The sequence below is a fragment of the Canis lupus genome, chromosome 20 (assembly GCF_048164855.1).
Source record: "Canis lupus baileyi chromosome 20, mCanLup2.hap1, whole genome shotgun sequence".
Lineage (NCBI taxonomy): Eukaryota > Metazoa > Chordata > Mammalia > Carnivora > Canidae > Canis > Canis lupus.
Genome location: NC_132857.1, coordinates 56154796 through 56172527, shown reverse-complemented (window position 1 = coordinate 56172527; position 17732 = coordinate 56154796). Strand labels below are relative to the sequence as shown.

General features: G+C 45.2%; 1 protein-coding gene and 1 pseudogene across 3 annotated transcripts in view; one reads left to right on the top strand and one right to left on the bottom strand.

Moving 5' to 3' along the window:
* The window catches only part of LYPD6 (LY6/PLAUR domain containing 6), a 122099-nt gene that overhangs the window by 22673 nt on the left and 81694 nt on the right, over positions 1-17732 (bottom strand). For all 3 annotated transcript variants that reach the window (XM_072789165.1, XM_072789162.1, XM_072789164.1), the window contains exon 2: positions 4948-5136. In XM_072789165.1, the coding sequence (XP_072645266.1) occupies positions 4948-5065 (118 nt within the window). In that variant the 5' untranslated portion in view covers positions 5066-5136. The remainder of the gene's footprint in view (positions 1-4947; positions 5137-17732) is intronic.
* Positions 11957-12443, top strand: LOC140612141 (large ribosomal subunit protein uL23 pseudogene; annotated as a pseudogene).

The window sequence follows — 17732 nt, the reverse complement described above, 5'->3', positions numbered from 1 at the left end:
CCGGCTCTGACACTCAACCAAGGGATCTCCTTTTCAGTGAGTTTTACTTTTAAATCTACAACGTCCTACCTGCGTGCGTCTCAACCACAACCGTCTAAATATTTGCTTTCAGCAACTTGTACCTGCATCTTGGCAGGTAGTACCGATGGGTGAATCGTCAAACTCTTCTCTGTGCCAAATCTCTTCAAACAGACTCCGTTTCAAGGGGCCAATTATAGCACAATATCAAGTAAATGGTTAAATTCTTCGCCCTGGAAATATTCAACCAAAAACTAAGGTCCACAGATGAGCAACTGTCTCCAGTAACTCGCTAACTGATACCGCATCTGATAAAGAAGTTCTTTTTTTTAGGAGGAAGGAAAAGGGTTCCTAAGAGATGTGTTATTTTCTTCTTTGTTACTTCAAAGCACTACAGAGCAAGTAAAGTTTCAAATCGTGGTGGCCTCAGCTGTGAATGAATCTAATTTGGCTCTTGATCACAGAGTTAATAAGCTTAGTGTTCTGCATTTCAGGGCATAAGTCCCTGGTCCCTCAAGAGTAGATGATTGTAAAGAAAAAAGGAAAAGCCAAAGCGCCCAGTTACTTCCTGTAATATAATCGGTCCATTAGAGTCCTACGGTCAGCCGAGGTTCAACCACTGTAATTCACTCGTAAGGCCATGGAAGAGACTCCAGCTTTGTTTCCATCTCTTGGAACTTTTGCCTGGACAAAGGCCTTCAGTCATCAAAACTGTGGTGAGAAGAGAATCTTGTTTTAAAATGCGTGCCGCTGTGTAACGCATCCAAACCTGTTTTATTCTTGCAAAACTAATTTCCATTGTTTCTGGAAACTGCATGCAAACATAAGATTTCTAGAAATCTGATAAATTGATCTCCCTTCTGAGTCCATCCAGCGACAAAATATTGTCAGGATAATTTGAATGCTATGAACATATTTCTGACAGAAATGCATTTTCTGGTACCTTTTTAGAAAGAACGCTCACTTCCTAAGACTTACGCGGTACAGAATTGTGAAGAAACTGCGTTGGCTCACTCTCTGGGCATAAACAAGCCCCCCGCAGGGACACAGCTCTTTGTTCCACATGATTAAGGAAAGACTCAGAATATGCAGCCAGAGGAAAATTGGATTTCTCAGGAGAGGTTTCTATTAGAAGTAAAGAAATGGAGGCCAAGAACAGGTTGCAACCACTTAGGATGCTAAATTCCACTATCTCGTCTGATGCCTGGAAACCAAAGAAGTCACTCCGTTTCTCTGAATGCTAACTCCTGCTTTGAAGGTTTTATTGGTCTTTGGTATTTTAATCATAGGGTGGGAAGAAATTCATCATTTTTCAAATGAAAAAGGAAAGAAAAACATACAAATTCCAGAACAGAACGCTATAGAGGTCAGTGCCTCAAGTTTGAAAGCCATGAAGTTGATTTTTTTTATTAAAGGTCGGAAACCTCAAAAACTAGGGCACCAAGGGGTGTCTGGCTGGCTCAGCTGCTAGTGCATGCAATCCTTGATCTCGGGGTTGTGAGTTCTAGCCCCACGCTGGGTATAGAGATTACTTAAAAATAAAATCTTTAAAAACAAACAAAAACCGCACAAAAATTAGGGAACCGGAGATCAAAGGAGATGAGTCATGGGATGCTGAACTTTTCCAACCAAGATTCCAATCTCACCTCACTTCGCTTATGGTCTCTGAGGACTGCTTGGTGCCCACGGGAAATGAATTTGTTTGGGTGGTGTAGAAAACTTGTGTGTCTTCTCAACATCTCTAGCATCACCGATTTCTCCTCTGGTAGGTTCTGAGCAGTATCTAACATTAATGGGATCTGGCTCTCTTGCTGACCCCAGGGAAAGCTACTTGGGCTTCCATCTACAAAGTGAGGTGATTATATTAATAATTCAAAGCCAAGATAATCCCACTCTTCCCTCACCTATTTTTTATGGTCTATATTCTATAGAAACCTGCTGATTTGCAGAGAGATCACTCCCTCTAAACCTGGTCTAGTGGGTGCCGCTCAGGGGCAGAGGTCCATGACCTTTAAAAAAATTAAAGTCTAAGAGAAGCAAACAAACATCAAAAAGTCCTGAGATCGTGCAGAGAAATGTGGAGTAGGAACTGTTGAAGGTAACTTCAATCCAGCAAGACTTTTTACTCCCCGTGACCAGTCATGGAGACTCTAAGCGAGAATTCAGCCCAGAGCTTCCGGGGAATCATCTATGTATAATCGAGCTTAGGACCGATATCTTCTGGCCTCCATATCTCCAAATCACATCAGAAGACCCCACCAAGTCTTTCTATATGGTGAATCCTTTTTTTTTTTTTTTAAGATTTATTCTTTTTAGAGAAAGAGAGTGCGTGAGCATGTGAGTACGGGGAGGGGCAGAGGGAGAGAGAGAGAATCTCAAACAGACTCCACGCTGAGCACAGAGCCCTACCGGGGGCTCAATCTCACAATCCTGAGACCATGAACTGAGCCAAAACCAAGAGTCATCCACTCAATCGGCTGAGCCACCCAGACACCCCTATATGTGAATTCTTTTTAATTCTATCCTATTTAATTCTATTTAATTAACATAGGCCACATGAGCAGAACTTTCCTGCCAACCTCTAGAGGGCAAGACTGATTGCTCCCTCTGGCCTTGCAGAGCTCATCCTTTAGAGATCCCATTCTGAAAAGGACTTTTCACATAGGGGGCCCACTCATCCCAGGCACTGACCCGCCACAACACTGGCACAGAAGTGGTCGGCGTGTGTGACTTAGTCTTGTTCACTCAAATCTAATCCCCTTGATTTTCCTCCCCACCCTGTGTACAATCACAGCCTCACAGGAGGCTTGTTTTTCGGCCCAGTGACTACTGAGTCTGTCACTGAAGCGGACAAAGAATCCCATAGAAACGGAAGGTTTTCGCAATCAAAACTGAGACTGAAATCTAGGTTTTTGTTCACCAGGTCTAATAAAAAAGCATGGCTCTTTGGAGAAGAGACCAAAATGCAATTCCAGAGAACACGGCAAATATCAAAAAGCACCTTCTTTCCATGATCATTAAAATAAACAGTCCCATAGAAACAAGCAGCCAGATACTCTTTCCACACAATTAACCAGTAGGCACCAGCCTTTACCGGTAAGAGCATACAATAGCAGCAAGTCTGAAGGAACTACTTGCTGCCTGTCAAGTGTATATTTGGAGTTAAAACATTAGAGAGACCTATTTCCAGCAACTTCAGTTTACCATCTCACTCACTCACAACAACGTCATAAGAAACAAATATCAGAAAGGGAGACAGAACATAAAGACTCCTGACTCTGGGAAACGAACTAGGGGTGGTGGAAGGGGAGGAGGGCGGGGGGTGGGGGTGACTGGGTGATGGGCACTGAGGGGGGCACTTGACGGGGTGAGCACTGGGTGTTATTCTGTATGTTGGCAAATTGAACACCAATAAAAAAATAAATTTATTATAAAAAAAAAGAAACAAACATCCCACTGCCTCTCACGTAGGTGCCTCGTATCTTACGGATATTATCTCTAGTCCACAAAATAATGCACCAGGGTGTGTATTATTTCATCCACTCTAGAAATGTAGAAATGAGCACCTAACAAGATGCCTCTAAATTTCATTGAGCATTTACTTCGGCTCATACTCTGCTAAGTGCTCTGCACACATTCCTTTATTTAACCTTCACAAAGTTAGGGACCTTATTTCAGGCCAGAAGGCTACAAAGCAGTTGAGCGAGCCACGGACCCAAGCCCCAAGCCCCTGTGCATTCCTCGGAACCCCTGTCATCTACACCAGAACACGTACCCATGAAATATTCTGACTGGGTGGAGACTGCCTCCACTTGGGCTATAAGATCCTCAAAAGCAAGAACCATGTTTTATTCGCCTTTGTACCTCCCATGCCCATGACGATGCTTGACACACAGTAGACGCTCGGAAAACATTTGCTGAACGGAACATTTCAGAAGAGTAACATACCTCAGGGCAAATGGTGAAGGTCAAAACACACCCAATATACCCAGCCTTCCCTACCACAGGGGCCACGCAGAAGAGGATTCAGACAGAAATAAGAGGGATGGAGAAGATAAACGGAGAGATGGAGGCCAAAAGCAGAAGTTTAACTGCTATGCTTCCCGAAGTGTGATCCTTAGAATACGAGTAAGAGAAACACCTGAAATTCTTGCCGAAAGCAAAAATTCATTGGTACAGTCCCAGGCGTGTGCAATCAGACACCCAGGGAAGGGATCTGGGCACCTACATTACTACGCGCTCCCTAGATGATTCTCAAACACAGGAAACCAAAAGGGATAGGGAATAGGAAGTAGCGGAGGCCAACACCGCTGAAACTGAGAATCCGACGCCCAGACAGGAAGACCAGCTATTATCTTGCCTGTAAAGAACTGATCTTTTTACAAACACCCTCCTCCCGGGACACGCCAGTTCACTTTGATAACCGATTGGGAGCTGGCACAAGTTAAAGGGAAGGGCGCTCAGCATCGGAGCGATTGTGCTGCGAACAGAGAAAACAAGCCTTAACAATCTGCCTTGGAATAAAAAACAAACACCCTATTTAAAAGGCGAGGGCAAAACATACATCTCTGGGGGCACCTGCACCCTCCCAATCAAATCATCCAAAGTAGTTTCCCTTGCGTGGAAGGCTGCCTTTGCCTGTCTTTCAACTCACATCTTTTTTTTTTTTAAATAGATTTTATTCATTTATTCATTTATTCAAATATTTTATTTATTTATTCATGAGAAACACAGAGAGAGGCAGAGACACAAGCAGAGGGAGAAGCAGGCTCCACGCGGGGAGCCCGACGCGGGACTCGATCCCGGGACCCCGGGGTCATGACCTGAGCTGAAGGCAGACGCGCAACCACGGAGTCACCCGGGCGTCCCAACTCACATCTTATTTAAAGTAAAGCGACATTTCAGCAGCAAAGCGAACAGGAGTCTTACTTGAAGGGTGGAGGTAGACAATGTCTTTCACTGTGAAGTCTCGTGACTGAGCGGCCTTCAGACAATCAGCCAGCAGGCTCAGGAGCAGGAGCCAGGCCAGGGCAGGGCCAGGTTCCATGGCAGACCGAGGCGTCACTCATACAGGGGGCCTGGGAGCCAGAACTTGGGACAACGGGAGGGAACTCGCACCTGAAATATGAAGCAAGACTCATCTTAGTGTCCAACTCGAGGAAACCCTGGGGGGCCCAGCAGAGCCCCTGCGCTGGTCGGATGAGCTGCGGGCACACAGGAAGCCACAGGCACAGGCAGGTGGGTCGACAGGGAGAGAAACCTTCTAAACGGTAATGTGAGAGCACGTCGAACAGTCCAGCCCCAATCTATTCTTCATTAGGTAGCTAAAACTCCCCTGGTGGGGTAGCAGTCCCCTCTAATATCCAGCAGAGATGGCCTCAGGAGAGACTGGGTTTTAATGAAATCCAGGTATTTCTGCCAGGAGGCCAGGGGATGTCAGCCGGAATGCACCAAGGCGGAAGGCAGGCACAACGGTTCAGGAGCATTTCCTTGGGAACGATGAAGGCCAGGTATGAGAGTGCAGCACCCCTGGGTCATGGTGCCCAAGCAAACCCACAGAGGCGAGGCTTTCAGATTTGGGCTAGGATGGGATGGGATGGGATGGGATGGGAAGGGAAGGGAAGGGAAGGGAAGGGAAGGGAAGGCAAGGCAAGGCAAGGCAAGGCAAGGCAAGGCAAGGCAAGGCAAGGCAAGGCAAGGCAAGGCAAAGGAAGGGATGAGATGGGATGGGATGGGATGAGATGGGATGGGATGGGATGGGATGGGATGGGATGGGATGGGATGGAATAGGATAGGATGGGATGGAATAGGATAGGATGGGATGAGAAGGCAAGGGAAGGGATGGGATGGGAAGGGATAGGATGGTATGGGAAGGCAAGGCAAGGCAAGGCAAAGGAAGGGAAGGGAAGGGAAGGGAAGAAAAGGAAGGAAAAAGTCAAACTGATAAATGAGGTTGGAGCATCAGCGTAGCACTAAGCAGTCACCATTGCATCCTTTATTCTGGTTCTGTCCTTTTCAATTAAAATCGAGAGCAGTAAAGTCTTTTACTAGGTTGAGCTGTCCGGCTCACTAAGAATGTGCATGCATGTCGTCATTCATACGTGCCACCGCTTGCCCTCTTACCGCTTTCCTGCCGTCTGTCCCTCGTGTTCTACTCTTTTGCAAATACCATCACTCTATTGCCCCCACAGGGAGCATGTGAGATAGTCACTTTATTTGAAAGTGGCAGAAATAAACACCAGTTGGACATTCTGTTTACAAATTTTTTTTAAGGATTTTATTTACTTATTCATGAGAGACACAGGGGGGCGGGGCAGAGACCCAGGCAGAGGGAGAAGCAGACTCCATGCGGGGAGCCGGACGTGGGACTCGATCCCAAGACCCCGGAGTCATGGCCTGGGCTGAAGGTGGCACTAAACCCCTGAGCCACCCAGGGATCCCCTGTTTACAAATTTTAATACAAATATTCAGTGAGATTTTTTTAAAACTATGACAAAATAATTCTAAAATCATTTTGTCAAAAAAAATAGATCAAGAGTAAATATATTATGAAACAAATAGAGAAAATCGGGGCGTCTGGTGGCTGGGCTCCTGCCTGAGGGCACCCCGAGAAAACAGGACACGAATGACAGACACCAACACAACATCCTCCTAAAGGAGCGTGGTGCCGCTTCCAAGGCCTCCCGGGTGCGGCTGCACCTGAGGCACACGGACCCCCAGCCCTCAGCAACCCCCTGAACTGCAGCGGCCCCCCGACTTGCAGCGACCTCCCCCGATCTGCAGCGGCTCCCCGGCCCCGAGTGAGGCCCCTCGACCTGCAGCGCCCCCCCCAGACCTGCAGCAGCCCCCCGACCTGCAGCGGCCCCCCCAGACCTGCAGCAGCCCCCCGACCTGCAGCGGCCCCCCCAGACCTGCAGCAGCCCCCCAACCTGCAGCGGCCTCCCCGACCTGCAGCGCCCCCCAAGCCTGCAGCGCACCCCGCGGCCTGCAGCGGCCCCCTGACCTCCAGCGGCCCCCTGGCTGAGGGGGGGGAGCCCCGGCTGGAGGCCTTGCCCCGAGACCCTGCTGCGCAGCCACACCCCCTGCACCCCGGGTTTGCACCTGCCAAATGAGGTCACAATGCCACCTGCCTCGACAGTTTACTGCACGAATGACGTGAAGCGACGCGGTGAAGCCCTAAGGACAGCGTCCGTCACGCAGGAAATCCTGTGTAATATTTCCCTGTATTTTCATTATTATTGTTTTGTTCAAAATACAGCGTTCAAGTCAATGTGGTTTTCGAAGTCAGGGTGACCATGACAGGACTGTCGTGTTCTAAGGGAGAGTAACCAAGGGGCCGTGAATGGGGGTTCAGCACAGCTCGCTTTCCTGAAATCAGAAAAAATACCACAATTTCCAGAACTACTGGAAATCCACACTTCTTTCACCCCAAAATGTGCCCCGTGGCTGGCCAGGCAGGGACAAAGCAGGTGGGAGACGGGGAGGGTAGCTCCTGTCACCAAGCTTTTACTGTTGTCGAGGCTCATGCGGACGCAGGTGACCTCCTGGCACCCGCCATCGATGAAGCAAACGGGGGTGACGCCCACCCACGCTCTCCCGCGTCTCCCTCCAGCCGCCCCGTGGGGCCTGTGTCCCACCCCAGGCCCTCTACACAGCTGCGTCACGTTTGCTCGTGTCAGAGGTGTGGAGAGAGCACAGGTCGCGAGGTCCTGTCCTGCCCTTTGCAGGCGCACGTCTCCTGCAGGTGCGCTCACGCAGGTGGTGGACCCAAGAGGCCTTCCGAACCCCTCAAGCAGCTGAGGCCTCATCACTCCGGCACCGCTCACTCGCGAAATGGTTCTTTATGTATTCCCTGGGCTTAGGTGGGCCTAGAAGGCGGCCTCAAAGGACAGATAGCAAAATGGTTGAGGACTTCTGATCAGTTTAAGGTTCTTCTTTTTGCTTAATTTGTAGGCTGAAAAGGTTCTCATCAGCCAGTATTACTCGGCGGAGTGTGTTTGTGTATCCACACGATTGCACGACCCGTCACCTGGCCCCGAACACTTGCATCACCCCCCAGAACTCCCGCACTCATCGGTGGCCACTCCCATCCCCCCCCCCGAACCCCTACGACCACGAATCTACCTTCTAGCTCTATGGGTTGGCCTACTGCAAACATTTTGTGTCAATGAAACCATATAACAAATGGCCCTTTGTGTCCAGCTCCTTCCAGTTAGTACGAGATTTTCAAGATTCATCCACGTAGTAGCATGAATGGGTTCAACATGCCTTTATTGCCGCTGAATAATATTTTAGGATATGAATGTAACACATTTGTTTATCCATTCATCAGCTGATAGACATTTGGGTGGCTTCCACTTCTTTAAGATTTTATTTATCTATTTGAGAGAAAGAGAGAGAGAGAGAAAGAAGGAGCACTGGGGAGGGGCAGAGGGAGAGGGAGAAGCAGACTCGCTCCACCCCAGGGCCCTGGGATCATGACGTGAGCCGAAGGCAGACACTGACCTGACGGAGCCACCCAGGCGCCGCAGGGGGCTTCCACTTTTTGACTACTGGGAATAATAACGCTGCGAGAACATTCCTGTTCACGCTTTTGTGTGGACACACGTCTTCAGTTTTCTTGGGTATATACCTAAGAGTGGGATTGACAGGTTTTATGGTGACTCTGTGTTTAACTTTTTGAAGAACTGCCCAACAGTTTTCCACTGTGGCTGCACCATTTTACGATCCCATCAACAAAACACCAGTGTTCATTTCTCTACATCCTCACCAATCCTTATTTTCACAAAAAAAAAAAAAAAAAAAAAAAAGCCTTTTTTTTTATTATAGCCTGGTGAGTGTGAGGTGGTATCTTCGTGGTTTGATTTGCATTTCCCAAGTGATATGATGCTGAACATCTTTTCATGTGCTCACTGGCCATTTGTAGATCTTCTTGGGATGATACCAATTCAAATCCTTTGCTCATTTTTTAATAGGGTTATTGTCTCTCTATTGTTGACTTACCGGAGTTCTTTCTATACTCTGGACTCTGGACACTTTTCAGATACAGGATTTACAGATATTTTCTCCCTCCTTGTTTACTTTTCACTTCCTTGATGGTGTCCTTAGATATAAAACATTTTTGATTCTGATGAATCTCATACATTGCGTTTAATTAATATGGATTTTGTTTCCTTATACAAGTCAAGTCCAACATGGCACTAAAAAAAAATGTGCAGACAATGCACAGTAAAAGACCTTGTCTACTCTGTAGTAGCCAGGGCTGTATTTTCCACCTCTCTTTCCCATAAGAAAAACAGAATGGGCAGACCTATTTATTCATATCACCACCAACTGCTTACATTCCTATGGTAAATCCTGAAACCCTACTCACTCTATTAGTATATCCTAGGAACTAAAAAATGAAAGATGAGTTACATGCATTCACAATTAGTCTAACCATCACTGAAATATGGGCTCTGCTGAAGGGGCTGTATTTTTTCTGTCCAGAGGCAGTAGGCAAGGAAGCTTTAATCCCTAAGCCTCCCAAATATGATGCTGGATACGCTCAGATAATATGAAGGGTCTTTTCTAGGACTTTGACGCCTTTCTCCAGAGTCCACTGTGCCTTTGGACTGTCCTAGACATTTAGAAAAGATGTTGCATTTCCATTTTATGTGCTGCTATTTGAATATGCGCTGAGGACCCCATCCCTGACTATAGTTCTCTTTATGAAGAAGTACACTCTCATTTTCACAGCTCTGTGACCTTTCATTTGTTATTTATGAGCTTTTGCAAATCTAATACCACTCTGACAGATTTAATTTGTGCTCTAAATTACCTTTGCATGAGTTACTCAAGTGCTGGTTTTATTCCAATGGATAACTTGCTACGTTCTGAAACAGAAAAAAAATTAGTTCAAGATCTATTTGACTTCCTCCACTTGGGAGAAAGTTGAAAAGAGTCGCATTCTGATTTTCACTCGACGGTAATACTTAGTATAAAGGAGGATTCCTAACACTAGTCATGGAGGCAAAGTGATAGACCCATAACCCAGGTCAAGTTTTACAAATCTACACCCCAACTGCTATTTCATAGAGAGTCCATAAAATAAGATACTCCCAACTCCTTAAACTGGTCAATAAGACAATTAATTAAGCACTTTTGGAAGCTACACTGACTAAGGTACAACTACCAAACGACAACACCTCAATACTAAATCACTACACAAGCAAATGTGAACTAGAGAAGTAATACAAATCTAAGCATTTCCCAATACTATCCATATTGAAGTTTGAAATGCCTAACATAGGAGCAAAATGAAATTCTGAAGCCTGAAAGATCATGAGAAATCTTGACTTAATTTTAGATATGTGTAATCTAGGCGTGGTAGTACCTTAATGACTAGAGACGTTAATCCAGCTCCCAAAAATACAAATTAAGAACATGTCTTCACCAAACGAAGACAACTTAAATGTATCATTCTGACTATAGTAACTTCTCACAATTTGAGAATCGCTTATAACATGGTGGTGGTTTACGAACACATCTGCAAATTCGTTGACATCTCTCCATTGAGAGGTGGCGTTTGCATCCTCTCCTTTTTATTCTGGGCCAAACTTACTGACCAGTTGGCTGGAGTATGGTGGGAATAACTCAACTTACACGCAGTGTTCTGGAACACCCAGCCATGTAAGCAATCTGACTGCTTTGAGTGCCATGATGAGAGGAAGCCCAAGTAGCCCACCCAGAGCTACTGAGATTTTATGAAGAGATAGTGCTGCCCTGCTAGTCCCCAGCTGCTCCTGCTCCACTCTCTGCTCCATTCCAGCTCCAGCCACGGTCTGATTACAAGCGCATGAAGACTCCAAGTGAGAACTGCCTGGCCAAGCCCTTCTCACTTCCTGACCCACATAAGTGAGGAGAGAGAAATAAAATGATGACAACTACTTTATGCTATTACATTTTGTGGTGATTTGCTATGTCGCAATAGCTACCTGGAATATGAAGAGCTGGTACAGGAGAGCTAAGTAGGAATTACAGTGCCACTTGTGAAGATAATCCCATGTTTCACGTTGGTGGCAAAGTAAAGAAATTCAAATCAAACAGACTGTAACCAAAAGGTGGGTAAGGGAGGAAAGGGATGAATTTCACTGTCTCATCTGACCGTCTAGTTTGGACATGGCTGGATTTTTAACCTCTTATCAGGAATTTCTAGCCCTCAACCTTGCTCCCCTCATTTGCCTGTATTCTCATTCAGTTCTTCCCAAACCGTGGCCAAGAACTGGATGTTGGGCCAGCAAAATCACACAGATGTCCCTACAATTAACAATACTAAGTTCTAAGTAACCTCATTAACCTGGAAATGCAAAATGAAACTAATGATGGCTCAAATGAGTATTTCTACGAATGTCAGAAGGTGGGGAAGTTACCTGTTGGGATGATTTTCTTCCCTAAAAATAAAATGCCATGCCATTACAACTTGGCAAATCAAAAGATAAGGTTGAAACGATAGTTCTAGTGGGCATTTGGCATCACTTCTGCCCTATGTCTCCTCCTCCTTATGGAATGGCTCTTCTACTGATACCCATCATTTGGTGTTATGGAGGTACATTGTATTCTTACATGGTCCATCCTATAGGCTGCTATTGCTTGGACCAGGGTGGGACATGTGATCCAAGCCAGGCCAATCAGAGTTCTTCCTGAGTATTTTTCAAGCCAAAATCAGAAAAAGACAATCAGCCCTCTCTGGTACTGGAGTCCTCAAGAAATGAAACTTAGGAACATGTGTAGGGCATGTGTTCCTCCCCATATGGAGGAGGAAGAAGACAATGAAGCTTGCTGGCCAAGAGAGTCAGAGACGAGGGATGGAGACAAGACCTGAGTTGTGTGCAACCCTTGCCTTTTTGGTTAATTGTAACTCTTTCCTTAGAAGCCTCAATCTCGCCCTTTCACGAAGATGGCACCGAAGGGGAAGAAGGAAGCCCCTGCCCCTCCCAAAGCCGAAGCCAAAGCAGAGGCTTTGAAAGCTAAGAAAGCGGTGCTGAAAGGCGTGCACAGTCACAAAAAGAAGATCCGTAGGTCACCTACATTCCGAGGACCCAAGACCCTGTGTCTCCGAAGGCAGCCCAAATATCCTCGAAAGAGGGCCCCCAGGAGAAACAAGCTTGATCACTATGCCATCATCAAGTTCCCCTTAACTACTGAGTCAGCCATGAAGAAAGCAGAAGACAACAACACACTGGTGTTCATTGTGGATGTCAAGGCCAATAAGCACCAGATCAAACAGGCTGTGAAGAAGCTCTATGACATTGATGTGGCCAAAGTCAACACCTTGATCAGGCCTGATGGAGAGAAGAAAGCATATATTCGACTGGCTCCTGACTATGATGCTTTGGATGTTGCCAACAAAATTGGGATCATCTAAACTGAGTCCAGCCAGCTATAAATCTAAATATAAATTTTTTCACCAAAAAAAAAAAAAAAAAAAGAAGAAGAAGAAGCCTCAATCTCCATCCAGTAACCTTTTTTTGAGAGAGAGAGAGAGAACAAATGCATGCATGGGGGGTGGGGAGCAAAAGGAGAGGGAGAGGACAGACAGACAGACTCTTAAGGACCTCCAGGGGTAGCGCAGAGCCCAACACAGGGATAATCTCACAACCCTGAGATCATAACCCCAGCCAAAATCAAGAGTCAGATGCTTAACCTATGGAGCCACCCAAGGCACCCCCAATAAATAACATTTTTGCCCAAGCTAGTTTTAGGTGGCTTTCTGACCCTTGCAACCAGGAGCTTTGACCAATTCAAGAGTCTTCTAAAAGGGACTAGCCACCAGCTTACATTTTTCTTTGTAACATAAATGCTTTGACATTAATACTTCTTTAAGGCTTATCAACAAAAAGGTTAGAGTTGGTTTTTAAAAATGTCAATAATAGGGGAGACTGGGTGGCTCAGTTGGTTAAGCATCTGACTCTTGACTTCAGCTCAGGTCTTGATCTCAGGGTCATGAGTTTAAGCCCTGCACGGGCTCCACCCTGGGTGTGGAGCCTGCTTAAAAAACAAACAAACAAACAAACAAACAAACAAACAAAAAGTCAAAAAAATTTCAATGATAGAGAACTAGTCAGAGATTACCTCTTCCAGACTTCTTAGACACTAATGTTTCATTTCCATAAGCTATAGGGAGATATATGATCACATATTCTGGTATGAATTGAGGATCTACTTGTATAAAAATCAATGCTTTAAAAAGATGTGTATTTCTTTTTCTGGAACCTCTTGGCGAGGCTAGAGTTATAGGGAAAAGCTGCCTTTGTACCTTTTCCAATCTGATTTAAAGGTCAGTTGCATCAAAAATGCTTCAATTCCTGAAGGATAAATGATTTCTGGCCACGTATGCCCAGCAGTATATTCACATTTCTAAGAGATGTTATATTAACTCTCTTCCGCTTGCTGGCTGTTTGCTTGTTTGCTTCCTCTATCAATTTGAAGTTTCTAGAGAACTGATGAGATGGCATTTGGAAGTACAAACAGCCACAAGGGGATGGAGTCAAAGAACTCTCCAGGAATGGAACACCAGGTACATTTCAGGTCCAGCCTGACATTTTTTATTTGCCTGGAAGGGAGTGGTGGTTTGTAGAAATTTTTGCTTCTGTGTCATTTTTAAAATGCTTCTATATGATTAAGAATATCGTATTTTCATTTTATTTTTTCTAGGAATTTTTATCCTAGAGACTTTCCAAAAAATGTGGAAGTTCAAAATATTTGAACTTATTAATTCCCACCTTCAACTTACTAACAATCACTTAACCTAATCTTGATTCTCCCCCAGGGCCAAGAAGAGCTAATTCACATCAAGTATTATTCCCTATTTTGCATGGAGTAGGGTTTTGCCCATGGTTCCAAGAATCCTAACCAAGTTTTTTCCAAACCCTTGACGGTTGTTTCCAGACGGCCCTTTATAACTCAAGTTCAAGAAAACTGTAGTTGCTAGGGTAGGAGAGCCAGCCTGTACTCTCTCTTTTTGTGAGAAAAATAAAATAAATAAAATAAAATGGCCAACATTAAAACAGTGGCTTAAGTGAAAACTCTATGGCTAATTTTTTTCAAATCACTGGGTTCCTTAGTAGCTAAGTACTAAGTCTTAACCAATTTTTCTCATTTAATACAGAATATGTTTCCAAAACCAAATCCATCCATTAAAAAACAAACAAACAAACGAAGTTAAAAAATTTTCAAAGCAAAGGCTTTGAAAGCTAAGAAAGCGGTGCTGAAAGGCGTGCACAGTCACAAAAAGAAGATCCGTAGGTCACCTACATTCATCCATGCATTCATCTTCCAAATTTCTGACCAACCAATGCCTTCAGTGACACACAACATGTCTCCTGAGAGCGCAAAGACCATCACAGTTTCATTTTGGTGAAAGGGTATTGGGGTCTGTGAAAACTCACAGTCTAAACTGTAATTTGTTATTTACCTCACCCTGGGTGTGAAGGCAAAGGAATGTACCAGATGACCTCCTGACTCTGTATCACTGAGGTGTGAATTCTTCCTTTGTAATGCACCATCTTCATTTGCAAGCCTCCATAAATAATGGTTATTAAAGAAGTCTATTATTGTAGCAAAACAATATAATAAGATTTTACATAATAGTATGCATCCAGGCAGAAAAAGATGCAGGAGTTATTAATAAAAGAAGACTGTCCTGGATAATAGAAACTTTTTATTTTTGCAACTAAATTAACTCCCTTCCTAGAGAAAAAATACCGAGTAGCTTCTCATGGATGAGGAAATGTGGGTAGGTATCTAGGCATCTAGGTAGACTCCACTCCCTGACTTCTGATACTGAAAGAGCCGCATGAGACTCCTCTCCCCTCCTCATTGCAGTCTTCCTATTCCTGTTCCCCAGTTGTCCTCCTCGTTCTCTATCTTACTTGCTCATTCACTCATCCATCATCCTCTGTGGGGCAGGTACGGCTAGCATTATCTGTTAAACATGCTGTCATTCATAGTTCCAGCTGAACAGATTATTGAGCCCTATTACTAAAATCATTGATGTGATTCTTAAAGATCCCCTTCAGGTTGCTAAGTACATGGGAGGAGACGCTGATTTGCTTTGTATGCAAGGGAGAGATGATACATCTTGGAGCCATTTAGTCAAGAGTGACCATGGGGTGAGGATGACCTCCTGGCTTTACAAGCAAGGCCACACATTTGCAAGACGCCAGGTAGAGGAGCCAGGTAACACAGTGACTGCACCCGTCCTCCACAGGCCCTCATGGGGGTCACCAGGTGTTACCAATAAAACCCAACTTGAGGTCCACAGTCCTTCCTGACAACCAGAGCCGCTTATCTGGAAGAAGGAAGAAAGGGGGAAGTGGAGACAGGGTTGACCCATTACATTTTATAAAGACCCAGTTAACGTCTAGGTTCATATGAATTATCAAATAATACATTAGTAATAAGGCAGTGGAAATAGGAGGGATCAGAGGAAACAAAAGATGTCAAAATTCCAAAATATCATAGCCAGAGGTGGATGTACCATGCAGTGAAGGGGAGGCTTCAGGGTCCCTGATCGTAGGGGCTCCTGCCACGGCCCTGTTCCTAATTTTAGGATTGTTCATTCATAAATGCTTTCCCTTAAAGAGAGCTCCTCCCTAAAAACCGGGATCAGCTGCCTCTGGCCACAGTAACGCAAAAACAATTCTTGGTATTAGTAATAATATTCTTGCTTTTTCTCTAAAAAGATGTTAATAAACAGAAATACATGCTGTCATTCTACTCTCATGGAGAGGGGGAAAAAAAAATAAGTAGGAAACACAACACATTAACAAAGGCCAGCCTCAAAACGGAGCAAGTGGAATCGTAGCTGGAGAAAACCATCAACCAACCAAATAACTCCATCCCTCGGGGACCCCCTCCAGCACCACCTGTGAGCAAATCCCCCAGGAGCACTGCACGGAGAAAGAATGTAGGGTGCCCTCAAGGCAAAGGAGAAATTAGGGCCAAGAGAAAACCCCAAGCTTTAGATAACACATTTTTTTTTTTTTAAACAATTCTAAGAAGGATCAAAGAAACCACTTCATCTTAAGCTGGACTATGAAGGAAGCCAGCCCAGGCTATGATTCGGACTCTGCTACTGGAACCTCGGGCAGGTTTCTGAATCCCTGTGCCTCATTTTCTTCACCTGTGAAATAGGGGCAATCATACTGCCTATGCCATAGGGCCCTGAGGAGGACTAAAGGAGATGACACACATGGAGCACTTTGGACCATACCGAGCACATGCCTGCTAGCTAAGATAATTCTTAAAATCAGCCCTGAGTGTCCTAACAAGGCATCGGGTTCCTCCTTTGGATCAAGATGCTGGCTCAGAACCCTCTGTTCCCCAGTCTTGGAAGGAGGTATGAAAGGTCTTTAAAAAGGTCTTTAAAAAGGTCTCCATGGAATACTGTGTTCTATTAGAAGAAATCAAAAGCCCAGGTTCCTTGCCAGATTTCCTAGCTGATTCCAACTACAATCAGCATCCTCGGGCGAGGCTAAAAACCCAGGGCAAGTGAATTATACGAGGCAGACTGGGAAGGCCTAAGACAGGATTTCTCAAATTTGAAAACTGCCTTCTCTTTTAAAGAGAAAAAAGTCTCACAGTCTCATCTATCCCTACTCTCAATTAACCCTAATTATAGTAACCATAATGCTTCCTACATCTACACAGATAGAAAACTAGGTCTAAGCCCCTTTGCTTAAAGCCCACGTAATAGCTTTAAAGCTAAACAAAATTACCATATATAAATAAAATTACATTCAAATTAAATACACTAGTGAAATAAAATGGAAAATAACAGCACTGACTAGAGGGGCGCCTGGGTGGCTCAGTGGGTTGAGCGTCTGCCTTCAGCTCAGGTCATGATCCCGGGGTCCTGGGGTGGAGCCCCACATTGGGGCCCCTGCTCAGTGGAGAGCCTGCTTCTCCCTCTCCCTCCTGCTCTGCCTGCTTGTGCTCTCTTTCTTTCTTTCTTTCTTTCTTTCTTTCTTTCTTTCTTTCTTTCTTTCTTTCTTCTTTCTTTCTTCTTTCTTTCTTTCTTTCTCTCTCTCTTATTTATTTTATAAGTAAAATTTTTTATTAGAATAGTAATAACTAGCATTTACTGAGCACTTACTATAGGGCTGAACAGTTAAGATATCACTACTCTTGGATCGCTCCTGGTCTACAAAAATGGGAGTCCTGTGTGGTTCAACCCAACATGTGCAAGACACTCTCTAAGAGCTTTCTTCAATCCCCACAGCACTGTGAAGTAGGCACTACTATTACCCCATTTTACAGTTGAGAGAACAGGGGCACCAGGAAATGAAAACACACATTTTTGAATCTTCTACATGAGTGGCAGGTGCCGAGGAGGGAGAAGACAGCATTCGGGGGAGCCCTGCCCTAGGAGGCATACCTCTGGGGATGGGATGATGGAGGAAGGGCCAGACCCAGAAAGGGTTTGGGGCAGCCTGCGAGCACGAGCAGGACACCAAGATGGGGAGGCTGGAGGGCAGGTGCCAGCCATGGAAGAGCACCTTGACTGCGTGTCCTTTTGTGTTTGTTCTGGGTGGGGCAGAAAGGGGGCTTTGCTGGGACTCCCGAGGGGAGAGACGCTGGCACTCCTCGGGGAGCAAGAGTCAAAGCGAAAGCCTGTAAAGAGGAGGTGCAGGAGAAAGCGAAGGGGAGAGGGGGTGAGAGGAGAGGAGGGC